The following is a 12,441-nucleotide window of genomic DNA, read 5'->3' as shown; positions in this document are numbered from 1 at the left end:
GGGATGAAAGATAACCTTTCTATCACACAGGAGAAGAGAAACTCAATCCAAACCTTGAGGTGCTCACACTGTAAAAATAACAGCCTTGTGCGCATCTAAGATGGTGGTTGGTGGGCTCAGGCTATGATCCTTGGGTGGAGGATCGTAGCAGTACAGGAGGTGACTGTAGCAGTTTCCTGAGGTGAAACCTCATCTCTGTTGGCCAGGGCCCACAGTTTTCCTTTGACCTGGTCATCCTTGAACTCCTAGCCTCAGTGCACACAGTCTGAGTGTATTTGCCTGCAGGCCAGCAGCCAAACCCTTGGCAACACCCTGGGATCAAAAAGGTAGACACAGGTGGCTTTTGAGTGTCTTACTCTGTGGTGGTTGATCTGAGGTGTGCTTGCTGTCGCTGGTGGCATGAACCCTCATCACCTGGAGGCCTGAGCTGCCTTTCAGGAGTTCTGGGATCTGTGGCTCCCAGTAAGACCAGCAAGAGCCTACTGGCTGTTGTGGCCGCTCATTCCCTTTGGCAGGTGGAACTGCTGTGTACTTTGGCACAGGCATGAGTATAACATATGTTGCTGGCTGGATTCAGTGCCAGTGCCCGAGGCAACCTACAGAGGCTGAGGCCTGTTTTTTATGACATTAGGCAGAATGCCCCTGAATGAGGGGCAAAAATGTTGTGTGATTAATCTTCGCTCAGGGCAGCAGAAGGCCACAGAGCCCCTCGGAAGTGCAGCTGTGTTGAGCATTGGAAACTTTGCAGGCTGTCTGTAGGACCTGGTACACCACACAGCAATGTCAGGGGGTCAGATTCCCTTTGGAGATACGAGAGCAATAGTCTGCCACTTAGCAGGAACATACCAGGACCTTTAGCTGCCTGACAGACCTGGCACTGTGTAGTTCTCTGTTCTGTTTACCTTGTAAAGAGCATAACCTGAATTTGCCTTGCTGGAAGTTGAAGTGTTTCTTGGAGGGAGAGCAATGCACACCCTTCACATTAAAAGGGAAGAGACCTACTTGTGAGATGTTCCCTGATTTCATGTGATGCCCAGACACTAGGGAGACTGTTAGTGTACAGGAACAGCTGTAGAGAAGGCCACTGAGGATCTGCCAGAGTAAATCCTTGGATGCAGCTCACTGCTTTCTTGAAGCACCATTCTGTGGCCATCTTCCCAGGAAGAAGCCCAGAGAGAATGTGTGGGGCTGTTTTGGGGCGGGGCAGCAGCAGGTCTTGCCTACAAACTCCAAGATCAGAACAGCCCCAGAATAGCAGGCAACAAGCCTAAGGTCTCATCTCAGCCTTCTCCTCTTCCCACTAGCTGAATTGGTGACGTGACCTTTAAGCTCTCCGCTTGCAGATGTTTTTTGCTGTGATTTTTTGCATCTGTTCTGTGGTAGATGAGAACTTGGAAGAACATACTAGAGCTCAGCAAGCTGGAGGGCATAAGGCATCTGTTTTCTGTCCACCTCCTTGGGTTCCTCCCTTGTCCCCTGATTCCCAAACTGCTCACTGCAAGGATCTGGCTTCCTCTGTTTACCCAAAAGTATGACACTACCATGCTCCAGTGTTTGTTCAATTCCTTCCAGCTCCTGATCCCGCTGAAATCCCAGGAAGATTTGGACAAAGCGATGGAACAGTTGGAGCTGAGCCCTTCCCTGAAGAGCCTGAGGATCCTTGTGAGCGCTCCAAAGAAAGCGAATGTGAGCCCTTCACCTTCTATGCTCTTTTGTATCCGGAGTGAGATGCCTTGTTATTGTGTTGGGGAGTGGAAACGAGTATCCTGATGGTGGAGAGCAAAGGGCAAGCTGGTCATGAGAGGGGTCAGCCCTGCTCTGGCTCAGCTGCTCAGAAATCCTCCTGTGGTGGCAGTCCAGAGCCTGAGCTCAGCTCCCCCTAGCTCTTCCTGCATCCTGTGAAGGGTTAATACTGTACAGATCCTCAGGCAAGGTTAAACCCCAAGAGAATCCCTTGTGCTTTCTGCCTAGGGTTGCTGTCATCATTCCTTTGTAGCCTCTCCTTCATATACAGGGTGGTGCCCTGGCCCTTGCCATGCTTTCTGGCAGCATGGAGACTGTTCCGTCCATGTCATGCTGCAGTACTGAAGGCCAGGAAGAGCAAACTGGAGAATCCTTCAGTCTCCTGCAGGACTGTCCTTTTTCAATTCCCCCCCCCCCCCCCCCCTTTATTTATTTGTTTTTTGTGAGCTCAGTGGTTTTGAAGTTAAGCCTATTAACTTGACCTCGCCTGCACAGAGTGTCTTGCCAAAGCACATGTCGTGCTGCCCCAAGCACAGGCTGTAAAGCAGGGATTTGCAGATGTTGCAACTCTGGGGTTTTTTTTTCTTTATATTTCCTAGAAGTACCGGAGAGGCTGAGAGTCTTGAAATTCGTAGCAGCTTGTCCCCATGCTGCTGCTGCTGCTCGCAGCTCCTGGAACTTCTCCACTCCTTTTGAAGACATAGGGAGCATGGAAGAGAGGCTCTGATTTGGGGGCAAATATGGGTTCAGGCCAGGGATCAGTTTTTTTACCTGTCTGGAAACAGTGCAGTGCAGGAGCAGTCTTTTGTCAGCTATCTGTATTTACCATTACCAGCTGGAGCTTAATTAGAGTATTTCAGTAACAGATGTGAATTGTTTGTGAATGACTTTTGGGGGTACTCTACATTACTTGCATGTCTTTTTGTTTGTTTGGTATTGTTGGGTTTTGATTTTGTTTTTAATAGTTCTTGGGTAACATGGTCATGGTGTGTCCACAAGTACTCTGGCCAAGTCTCATCATTCCCTTTGTCTGATTACCAGCTCCTCCAGCCAAACAACAGCAAACAGCATGAAATGAGGATCTCCAGGTCCATGGGTGATATCATGGGATCCCTGTACAAAGACTCTGAGAGGACACGGAAGTATTCAACAGGTCAGCAAAATGCAATACTCTGTGGGGTGTTCTGTGTTATTACAAGCTGGCCACCATCTCCTTTCTCTTCTGTCATAACTCTGTACCTGCTGAAGTCTGGATGGCTACTCTAATGTCTCCCATCAATAACTCAGTGCAGTTGCTGCTTATCCTCAGCCTGAGGAAGAGACTGCAAGCTACACAGGTCAGATGAAGTTGTACTGAGCAGGGTCATGTTGGACATGAAAGCTAAGAAGAAGAGGGGATCTGAGGTGTAATTTGACAGAGGAAATGCAGTGATAAAAATCTCCAGTGAATTCAGTGCTACTGAACTTTATCAAAGTGAAGAGTGCGATCTACAGAAAGCCAAGACTTTTTTGAGGCCTTGACATACTCCTTTAACTACCTGCTGTTGTTCTCTCCTCCTTTCCCAGTTAGCAGGATAATATAGCTGAATGCACTTGGGCTTCTTTGCTCCTGAGCTGGGATCAGCTTCACGACATAAGAAGCTTCACAGATATGTGTCTCCATGCCATCAGTCTGTTCTTGCTTGTCTGTGGTAGCTGCTTTTCTGGTTTCTCAGGAGAATGGATGTGTTCAGTGTTTTGCAGTGGTTTCAGATGAAGGGGAGCATCCCTTTCCTTCAGAAGTGCTGGGAGTAGGTACCTGCAGCCTCCAAAGCCAGGCTGGCAAGTGCCTTGTCTCTTCTTGCAACCCTGGAGTGACTGAAGTTTATTTGTAGCATTGTGTGGTCTTTTGTTTATTTTCTGTGTTTGAGTTTATGCTTTTCGCGCTTTCTAAAATGCTCTAAGATTTTTAAAATGACAAGTACTCTTGATAAGCTGTCTGTTAGAACCTTTTCTGTGAAGAACCTTGTAGAATTTTGTAGAGAGCAGGGTGCCTTGTGCAAAATTGGTGTAACAACCCTCTAATTTATTCATTTTACAACGTGTAGTCAGAATAATGATTTTGTCATACAGTGACTGTTTTCTGCCATGTCTGTGGGTGCTGGTTACAGGGTAATTTCTATAGGTCCCTACTGTTTTCATGCAATGATTTGACAGCTGTAGAAATGACAATGTCAGAGCCCTTAAATAAAGTGGGACCTTCTTACACAAACATGCATAAAGATATATTTAATCCTTCAAGCATCCTCTGTATTTATATGGCTGTAAACACTTCCAAACTCTTCTCTTTACAACAAAAGTACATTTTTCTCTGAGGATTTGCCTTTTTTCTCTCATATATCCTGTGGTTTGCTGTTATCTCAGATGATATATAAGAAATGTTCTTCTAGGGTAGGTCCAGCATAGCCCCTTGTGCAGCCATGCCCAACTGTTGTGGAAGCCAAGGGTGGGTGGTACAAGTGCTCTCTTTGGGCCTTATGTTTCAATGTAGTAGGCTTGTCTTTTTCTACTGTGGCTTTTTTTTAGCTCACATTGCTCTTGAGAGTTTGCCCAGGGTCTGGCAGAGTCACTAGATCACCCTGAATGAAATGCATGCACAAATACATAGTAAGGCACAGAGCCTCAGCAGAAGTTGTGCTTGAGTGAAACATTTCTGCTGCTTTCTTTCTTTTTGGCACTTGTTAAGCTGTTAATGTAAACCAGCAAAGAGCTGTGGCACCGGGAATTGTCACTGATGTGTGAACTGAGCGTGATGGGCAGAATTGATTCCATATGTAACTGTGCTAGCTACAAGATTAGTTCTTGCAAAGTTAGAATTTCACACTAACTTCTGTGCTATGCTTTGGCCTTTTCTGTTTTGGAGCTGCTGTAATAGCAAGAGAGCCCCTGACCAAGTCTTCACTACTGACTGTAAGATGTCACTGCCTTGAAGAGCATCCTGTAGATAAGGCAGACAAAGGAAGAGATGTCAGCTCTGCAATGGAGAGCCTGAGGTACAGGTGGATTTTGAGGGAATGCCTGAATAGCAGAGTGGAGGAATGGGTGCAACATGCTGGTTTGAATCTAGGTAATGGATGAGGAGGACCAGGCAGCACCAGATGTAGGATGCAGAGTGTTAACATTGGGATATTCAGGAGGTTCTGCATGCTGATTGCTAGTGCACCAAAACCAGTGTCCTTGATGCTGTTAGGTAGCTAAGGTAACCAGCCCATGCTACAGTCATCCCTCTGGGTTTATTTCCATGCAGACAGTCTTGCTCTTTGTTTGAAAAGGGGTCGCAACAAACCCTCTGCATGGTAACAGCACACCACATCTTTCTGGAGGTATCTGGGTCTGTATGGAGCTACTGCTGCTCTGCTTAGGAGGTTTTTTGCAAGCCAGGAGATTAATTTATTCTGACCTCCTGAGCCAGAACTGGGTAATCTAACAGCTGGGCAGAAAGTCCAGCAAGCCAAAAGGGAGCAGAGTGTTTCAAATGGAGCATAAAACCGAACATCAGGCAACAGACAGAGATGATCCTGTGTTGCGGTTCCCTGAACGAGGGATTTCACTGAACCTGGTGGATAGTCAAAAGGCAGCCTTAAGAGGCTGGGATTTCTGTAAGAGAAACTATTATTCACTTCCAGCTGCATGCTTTTTCAGTGTTTGCTTCTCCTGTCATCAAAGTATTTGCTATCAAGAGAGGATCTTAACTCAGTTCAGCTTTTCTCTTGAAACCATATTTAAAGGGAGATTGAAAGTGGCTTTATAAGAAGAGGTTGTTCAGGGTCATGTTCTCAGTGTTTCTGAGATGTCTTACGTTTTTCTGCTGACTTTGCCATGCAAGCAGCAGCAGAAAATAATGAAAGTGCATGTTGTTGGCACAAGCACATTGGAAAGAGGGGGGCAGATGTTCTGAGGAAGATTTGACTATTTTTTGCTTCTGGACAGAAAATGTCTTGACTTCATGTCCCTGAAAAACCTTGTGCAAAGTCAATATTTTCATTTCTTCTTTTTTTTTTTTTTCCCTTTCTTTCTGTAAACTTCTAAAGCTGACACCTCCCCCCCCCAAATTTTTTTTTTTTTTTTTTTTTTTTTTTGGTGAGGAGTGTGAGGGTGCAGAAAATGTTCCAATCTCTTAGTGACCAGCATCTGCAAACGTTCAGCTGAGTGCCAGGGTACTTTGGCCAAAATGTATTTGGGTTCTGGATTTTCAGGTAACTGAGGGTTGTTTTTATGTACTTTGAGAACATACGTATTTCAGAGCATTATCCACAAATGACTTGAGAGCCCCATTCCTGAATTACCATTTCAGTGGAAACATTTGCCAAAAGCTTTCTTCTAAAATTATTTTTAATTTGTTTTGTTCATGGTGGCAGACCAGGTTGCTGAGCTGTGGCATCACATGCCTGCCAGTCCTCTCCAGACCAGGAGTTCATGCTGGCTGGGTCTGGGCTGTCAAATATGGACCAGCCATGGGAGCAGCAGGACTTTCACCTCAGTGATGGTGCCCAGGTTTTCATGGGTGCCTGGACACTTGTGCAGCATCGTCTAACCCCTGCTATAGCACGCTGAGAGGTTTTAAATACAGATCTCTGCAGACAGATGGTACAAAGATTTTGCTGGCTAGATAACTCTGAGAAACAAAGGCCTGGACATATCTGTGCTTTTAAATTCACAAGGCCAGGACAGAAGAACTGGCTGGCTATTGATGAAGTTGCTTAACCATTAGCATATTCCCTGGAAAACCCATACCATGACTGCCATCCTATAAGTACCCAGGTGCAGACTGGGGTAGCATGGGCTAGGGACCTGTTGCATGAGTTGGGATGGATGATACCCCCTCTGTTTTGAGGAGAATTTGGCTGTATGCATCATACCAGCTGCTTTAGGGCTGGAAAATGGGCCATGTCCTGCTTATTAGGACACCCTAAAGTTTGCCTTAAGTCAAGATACGGGACTCATCCTCAGAGGATCAGTATGGAGAGGATGGAGATTTGGACCATGTGCTCACACCTCCCCTCAACAGTCACAGAGTGAGAAGTCTCCTGCAGTTTTATCTCCTTTTTGTGTGCTGCTGCATCCTGAGCCCTGTGTTTCTGCCAGGGCTCAGAGGAACAGCACATCTTGACATGATGTCCCTCCCTTGGCTCTGGCGACGTCATCCCAGGGCTGGGCTCTCTGTGGCTGCAGCTGTGAGCATAGGCAGCTGCCAGCAAACCCTCCCCAGCACTGGCTTTTAAGGGGCTTCTCCTCTCCATCAGGAGCCCTACTTGATGCCAATCAGTGATGAAGTTTAGGGAAGGACCTGCAAGGGCAGGGAAGGGGTGAAGTGAGGCAACATGGAGATGGAGGGAAGCCAAGCCTGGCACAGGGGAGCTGGCTGTACATGCAGCACCACAAACTTGCACATACTGCATGAAAGACACTTCTTAAATAAAAATAACAGAAGAGAACATGAAAGACCCCAGTACATGCCAGCAGTGACTGTAAGTCTCTGTGCTGGCCTGGTTCACCCTGCTCAGGACATGCTGTGCTCTAGTCTCAAATATATGGCTTTACATTACTGCCTGTAACATGGAGCAGGAATCCTTTCCCAAAGCACCTTGCTCCAAAGGGCAAGCCAGGTCAGATGCTCAACGGGTGCCAATTTGCAGTTCTCCAAGTTCAGGGATCCTCAACAGAGCTACTGAGATCAGAGTCATAGAATATTTAGGGCTGGAAAGGACCTTAGATGCAGCCAGCATTTGGCTTCTATAGAAGTCCTTCACAGTCTGCCCTATCTGCACTGGGTCTGGGGACTGGAGCTGACATGTAATCCTCTAAACCCCAGGAGGACAGTCCCTTAGGGGTCTCCTCTCTCTGCCTGCTGCTGCTGCTGTTTCTTGAGTATTGGATCAAGTGTGAGGAACATCCATGATGTGCCAAACATCTGGGCTTGTATGTCAGTTTCTTCCTCTGCTTCTGGGTGGGTAAAGCAGCATTATCTAATATATCCAATATGCCTTGTTTTGCCCTCACTATGCATTAAGCCTCTCATTGAGTACCACAGTTGTTGTCTCTCCCTGATCCCTATTTTCCATTCCCCTCCACCAGCAGCACTGAGATTGCCTGAGGTTTTGCTGACATGGTAGGGCCGAAGAAAGGAATCAACATGGGCCTATGGGGCTCTGCTCCCACTACCTCCCTGTGTTCCTCCAGGGCAGATGGACATAAATGGATGTGAAGCAGCAGCAACCAGTTGTCCTGGAGGTCTGAGCTACATAAATTACTTGGAGCAGCTCTTCTACCCAAACAGTCTGAAAGGGATCTGGTTCAATCCAGCAGTTTCAAAGCGTGCAAAAGACTTAAGCATTTTGCTTAACTTCCTTGCCTGCTGGGAAATGGCTAGTGTCTTATCCCCTCTTACAGTTTTTGGCAGGAAATGTGACTCTGGAAGGTCAAACACAACTGACCTGATGGCTGGGAGTAGTTGTTACAGGCAAAGGCTTACTGTGAGATCATGCAAAGTCTCCACACTTGTGATAAAGCACATTTAACTCCCTGGGTTCAAAATCAAACAGGGCATGTACAGTCCTTTGTAAAATCTGAGTCAAAGACTTTCTGGGCAATGGGTGGGTTGTTGCAGTGAGAGACCTCAGCAGTGCTGAGCAGACCCACACCTCATCCTAGCAGTAACAGAAATGCTCAACAGGGCTAAGATACAGCAGTTTTAACACACCAGATCCTCTAGCAGCTTTTTGGAGCAAGAGCTACCCAAATGTCCTTAAGCTGCATTCTGGATTGACATCTGCTAAGCAAATACGGGGATAATAATGCAGTGGTTATGTCCAGAGTGCCCGAACTGTTAAATGGTTAAACATTTGTTTATTTATCTTCAAAGAGAGGATGCCGTACTTCCCAACTGGTTTTGTTTTCAGGGCTGGTGGAAAGCCAGTTCATTATGAGTGCTGCAGCACTCGAGAGATTCTCCCCCCTTGATCTTGGCATTACTTCAGTTGGACGTTTTTTGCTGTGTTCTTATCCTGCAGGAAATCTGTGAAGGAGAAAATAGGAAGAAGAAAAAAAGTAACTCAGTGCCATATGATTTTTATTTTTACAGTATGGGCACGGAGTCTGGAGGAAGGCATACTATGGGACAGAGATATCAATGTATTTGGTATAAATCCAGCAAACCTGATTTAGTGATCTTTAACGCGGTTGTGGCACTCTTCACATTAGAATCTTCTGAGGCATATCAGCTTAAATGAAAGGTGGGAACTTGGATTCCTAGTGTTGATCACACTGATGCACTTATGCCAGAGATTGATCTGGCACAGCAACTGTGATGTAGAATAGCAGCAGAAGAGGCAGAAGCATTGTGTTGGTTGATCAGCGTTGACTTTTCACAATAGAATAGGCCCCTTCCTGGTACCTTTCTCTTGCAATATTGTACTTAGCCTGGGCATTTTGCTACCAAATGGTAGCAGTGAACCCAAGAATTGGCAAGAGTACCATAAAAATGGAATCAAAGTGTAAAGAAACCCATCTCCATGTGCTTTCTAACTCTTCAAGGATGTGTGCTCTTCAAAAGTCTTCTTAAAAACAAGTTGTTGTGTTGTGTGAAGGCTCACATTGCTCAATGAGACCGGTTAAAGTTCCAGCACAGATGAGCATGGACCTCTGTCAGCAATTTCTTGCCATGAAGCAATGACAGCCCAGGGATGGAGGGGTGGGACTGCAGAAAGACAAGTGGAGCCAAGCCTGTGTGAGGGCAATGCTTGCTAAAGCCTGAACACGCACAAGGAATCAGGGAGGATTTGAGGGAATAAGAAGAGGGGTGTTTAAGTACAAATCATTTTCCATATAAGAAGTGTTTAAGTGATGTTGCACTAAGTTCATCCAAGCTGTTTCTCAGATTGCTGAACAAGAAGGCAGTGATGTGATTCAGAGGAAGGAAATGCCTGGAGGTCAAAGAGGAGAGGCCAGTTTAGAGTTTGTGTTCTGCTTTTATATTGACTGATTGTAGCAAAACAGAACTCTGGAGTCCTTTTCTTTCTAGCATTGATAAAGCACCGGGGTACAGTGCAGAGCTCTTAGAATCCAGGGCGTGTTGAAGGTCAAGTTTGCTAGATATTGTGTGGCCCCACAGTAACAGACTATCCCTGTTGCAAAAGCTTTGTAGATGTACATAAACAGTATTGTGCTTCTAGCTCCTCTGTTCCCTTCGACACAAATTCAAACCCAGCAGCATCTCCAGGAGGTCTGTGATTACTGGAACAGGGTCTCTTGAAGGACTTGGATGTGGCAAGTCCTTGACCCCTGCCTTTCCTGTTTCCTAGGCTCCCTGCACACTGGCAGGAGCTCTCCGCCCCCAGGGAGCGTTCCTGAAGAGCAGCAGCAGATCGCTCGCCAGGGATCCTATACCAGCATCAACAGTGAGGGCGAGTTCATCCCTGAGACCATGGATCAGAATGTAAGTGGGGCTGGGGGCTGTGGGTTAAACCAGGACAGCAGCAGACACAAGGGAGGCTGCGCTGTGAGTGCCATTCCCATCATTAAAGACCCGGTTTGTGGGGCTCAGGCCAGCTTTTTCCAGGAATGGGTGCCCTCAGGCTTGATATGCTCAATAAACAGCAGGCCCAATTTCCAGGAACCCTAAAAGCCAGCTGCAGTGGTCAGGACAGTGTGCTCAGACGCTTCAGGTAGCTCTGGAGGAGCATAGATAAGGGACATACATGCACAGCAGCTGCCAGGTCCTTGTGGCCACAGCTTCCCTGGATTATGGGGACCACGAAGGAGTGTGCCAAGACACGGATTGCCTGTGACTGCAACAGCCTGGGGATGTGAGCAGCGCTTGCTGCTTCCCTGTGTGTTGTTTCTGCCTGAGCTCCAGTTACAGTCTTGGCTCTGCCTACAGCCTCTGTGGTTTTGTTTCTGTCCCTCCCCCATATGTTTTTTTAACTCTCTCCTAATGAGGAGTTTGTGTATTCTAATCCCTCAGTAATAAAACGGCAACTAGTTCTCCAGCGCAGTGATGAGCAGTACCTCTTTCTCCAGTCAATTTGGTACCCATGATGGAGGAAACTACAGTGTTAATGGACTGGAGGGGGAGCAGCTTGTGCCTTCCTCTCAATTTACATCTCTCTGCTCAAGCTATAGGTCTGAAGAGCTTCGTATAGGTCCTGTGAAGTCAGCTAGGCTGGCTGCATGCACAGTTCATTCTTGCAAAGCTCTTGGAAAGGCAGGACCAGGATCCACAATTTGCAGGAGGGACATGGAGGGACATCTGGAAGGCACTAAGCTCACTTCAGCAGGCTGCTGTGACTGCCCCCAAGGATCTTGCCTTGGGAGAAATGCATTCCCTACACTCAAATAGCACCCACTAGCTCAGCTTTTGTGTGCAGGCTGTGCCAGTGTTTCCATGGCAAAGTTGTGTTTTCAACAGTTTATTGTACAGCCATTAATAAAATAAGTTACTCCGGTTAAGTCTTGGCAGCATCAGAGTGCAGATGTATTTTGTGCTCCTTGTAGCCAAAAGTTGGCTTTCTATTGTTTTCGCATGCCTTCCAAACATGTTTGGTAGGATTAAGACAAACTGCATGTGCATGAAGGGGGAGAGTCCCCATGAACCCCCTGGGGGGTAAATCACCGCAGCTCCACTGGCTATTAATGCAGCCTTGTTAGCACTAGCTGAGCTCTCAGCCTGTTCCTGGTGAAGGTTCCCAGGTGTTCTACTTGCCTTCCTCTAGCATCATGCTGTGGGTGGCCTGCTGCCCTTTATGCTGAACTAAATTCAGGGAGAAGGGGATTTGGGGATTGTTTTGGGGGGGATTTCTTGGTGGTTCCTTCCTCCTCTTCTCATTGAACAGCGATGCTTTTCACCATATGGGCTCTGCTCTCAGAGTGTCCTTGTGCTGCAGCTTCCAGATGTGCCTCAGAGAGGCACTTACAAGCCTCACTTACAAGCTGGTGCTTGCTGCCTTTTGGGGGATGCCCCTGTGCAAGCCTGTGATGTAACTGCAGTCTTTGCCTTGAGACCAGCTTGGCACATGAACAGAGCCTGAGTGTGGAGGCTGCCTGGATTCCCAATTTTATGCTTTTGAGAAATGAGTGCTTCAGCATTATTATTTTAACTGCTAGGAGAGACCTGGCATGGCTGGCAGAGGTGGAGACTGGGTTCTTGACGAGATTTTGTTCCTCTCTGGCTAGCGCATTTTGAAGGGTGAGGCTTTGGGGTAAAAACTGGAAAGTGGAGCAAAAATCACACTTTCCAGTTGGGACTGGCCTGCCACAACAATGCAAGCTGTTATGGCAACCCGTTGAGGAGGTCTAACACAGGAACAGCACATGGAGAGGGAAGGCTGTTGCTGTACAAAGAAAAGGAGGAGCGATGCAGGTCCAGGAGCCAGTGAAGGGTGACTCCATGTGGTATTCAACCCTCGTTGCTCAGCTTTCCCTGGAGTGAGCTGGGCTTAGGGCTGCCTGTGGAGTAAGGGTTAGCGAGCGTTTGCTGTGGGTCTGCAGCCAGGAGGAAGCGCTGTACAGACTGTGGCACAGCATGGGCCTGAGCAAGCTCTGCTGTGCGTGGAAGTGCACATAGCCCCTAGGTTTACCACTCAATACAAAACCTCTATTGTTACTAACCAGCTATAAATAACCCCGTCTAGTACAATGTCTCATCCAGGAAGCAACGCAAAT

At 47.1% G+C, this 12,441-nt stretch overlaps 1 protein-coding gene and 1 long non-coding RNA gene across 5 annotated transcripts in view; one reads left to right on the top strand and one right to left on the bottom strand.

The window, feature by feature from the left end:
* Positions 1 to 12,441, top strand: part of LOC134165034 (mitogen-activated protein kinase kinase kinase 3-like) — a 78,480-nt gene that overhangs the window by 51,266 nt on the left and 14,773 nt on the right. For all 4 annotated transcript variants that reach the window (XR_009965341.1, XM_062621371.1, XM_062621370.1 and 1 more), the window contains 3 exons: positions 1,573 to 1,686; positions 2,785 to 2,896; positions 10,083 to 10,216. Coding sequence is in view for 3 of the 4 variants with exons in the window: in XM_062621371.1 (XP_062477355.1) it covers positions 1,573 to 1,686; positions 2,785 to 2,896; positions 10,083 to 10,216 (360 nt within the window). In the remaining variant the exon portion in view is untranslated. The remainder of the gene's footprint in view (positions 1 to 1,572; positions 1,687 to 2,784; positions 2,897 to 10,082; positions 10,217 to 12,441) is intronic.
* Positions 8,609 to 12,028, bottom strand: LOC134165040 (uncharacterized). Its single transcript, XR_009965343.1, has 2 exons — positions 11,891 to 12,028; positions 8,609 to 8,797 (listed from the first exon to the last, which is right to left on the bottom strand). It is a non-coding gene; the product is annotated as an uncharacterized LOC134165040 (long non-coding RNA).

This window comes from Pezoporus occidentalis, unplaced genomic scaffold (genome assembly GCF_034315485.1).
Source record: "Pezoporus occidentalis ecotype Australia unplaced genomic scaffold, CSIRO_AGI_Poc_V1 ctg23, whole genome shotgun sequence".
In the NCBI taxonomy this organism is placed as follows: domain Eukaryota; kingdom Metazoa; phylum Chordata; class Aves; order Psittaciformes; family Psittacidae; genus Pezoporus; species Pezoporus occidentalis.
The sequence above is the reverse complement of the archived record's forward strand: the minus strand, read 5'-3'. Positions and strand labels throughout refer to the sequence as shown.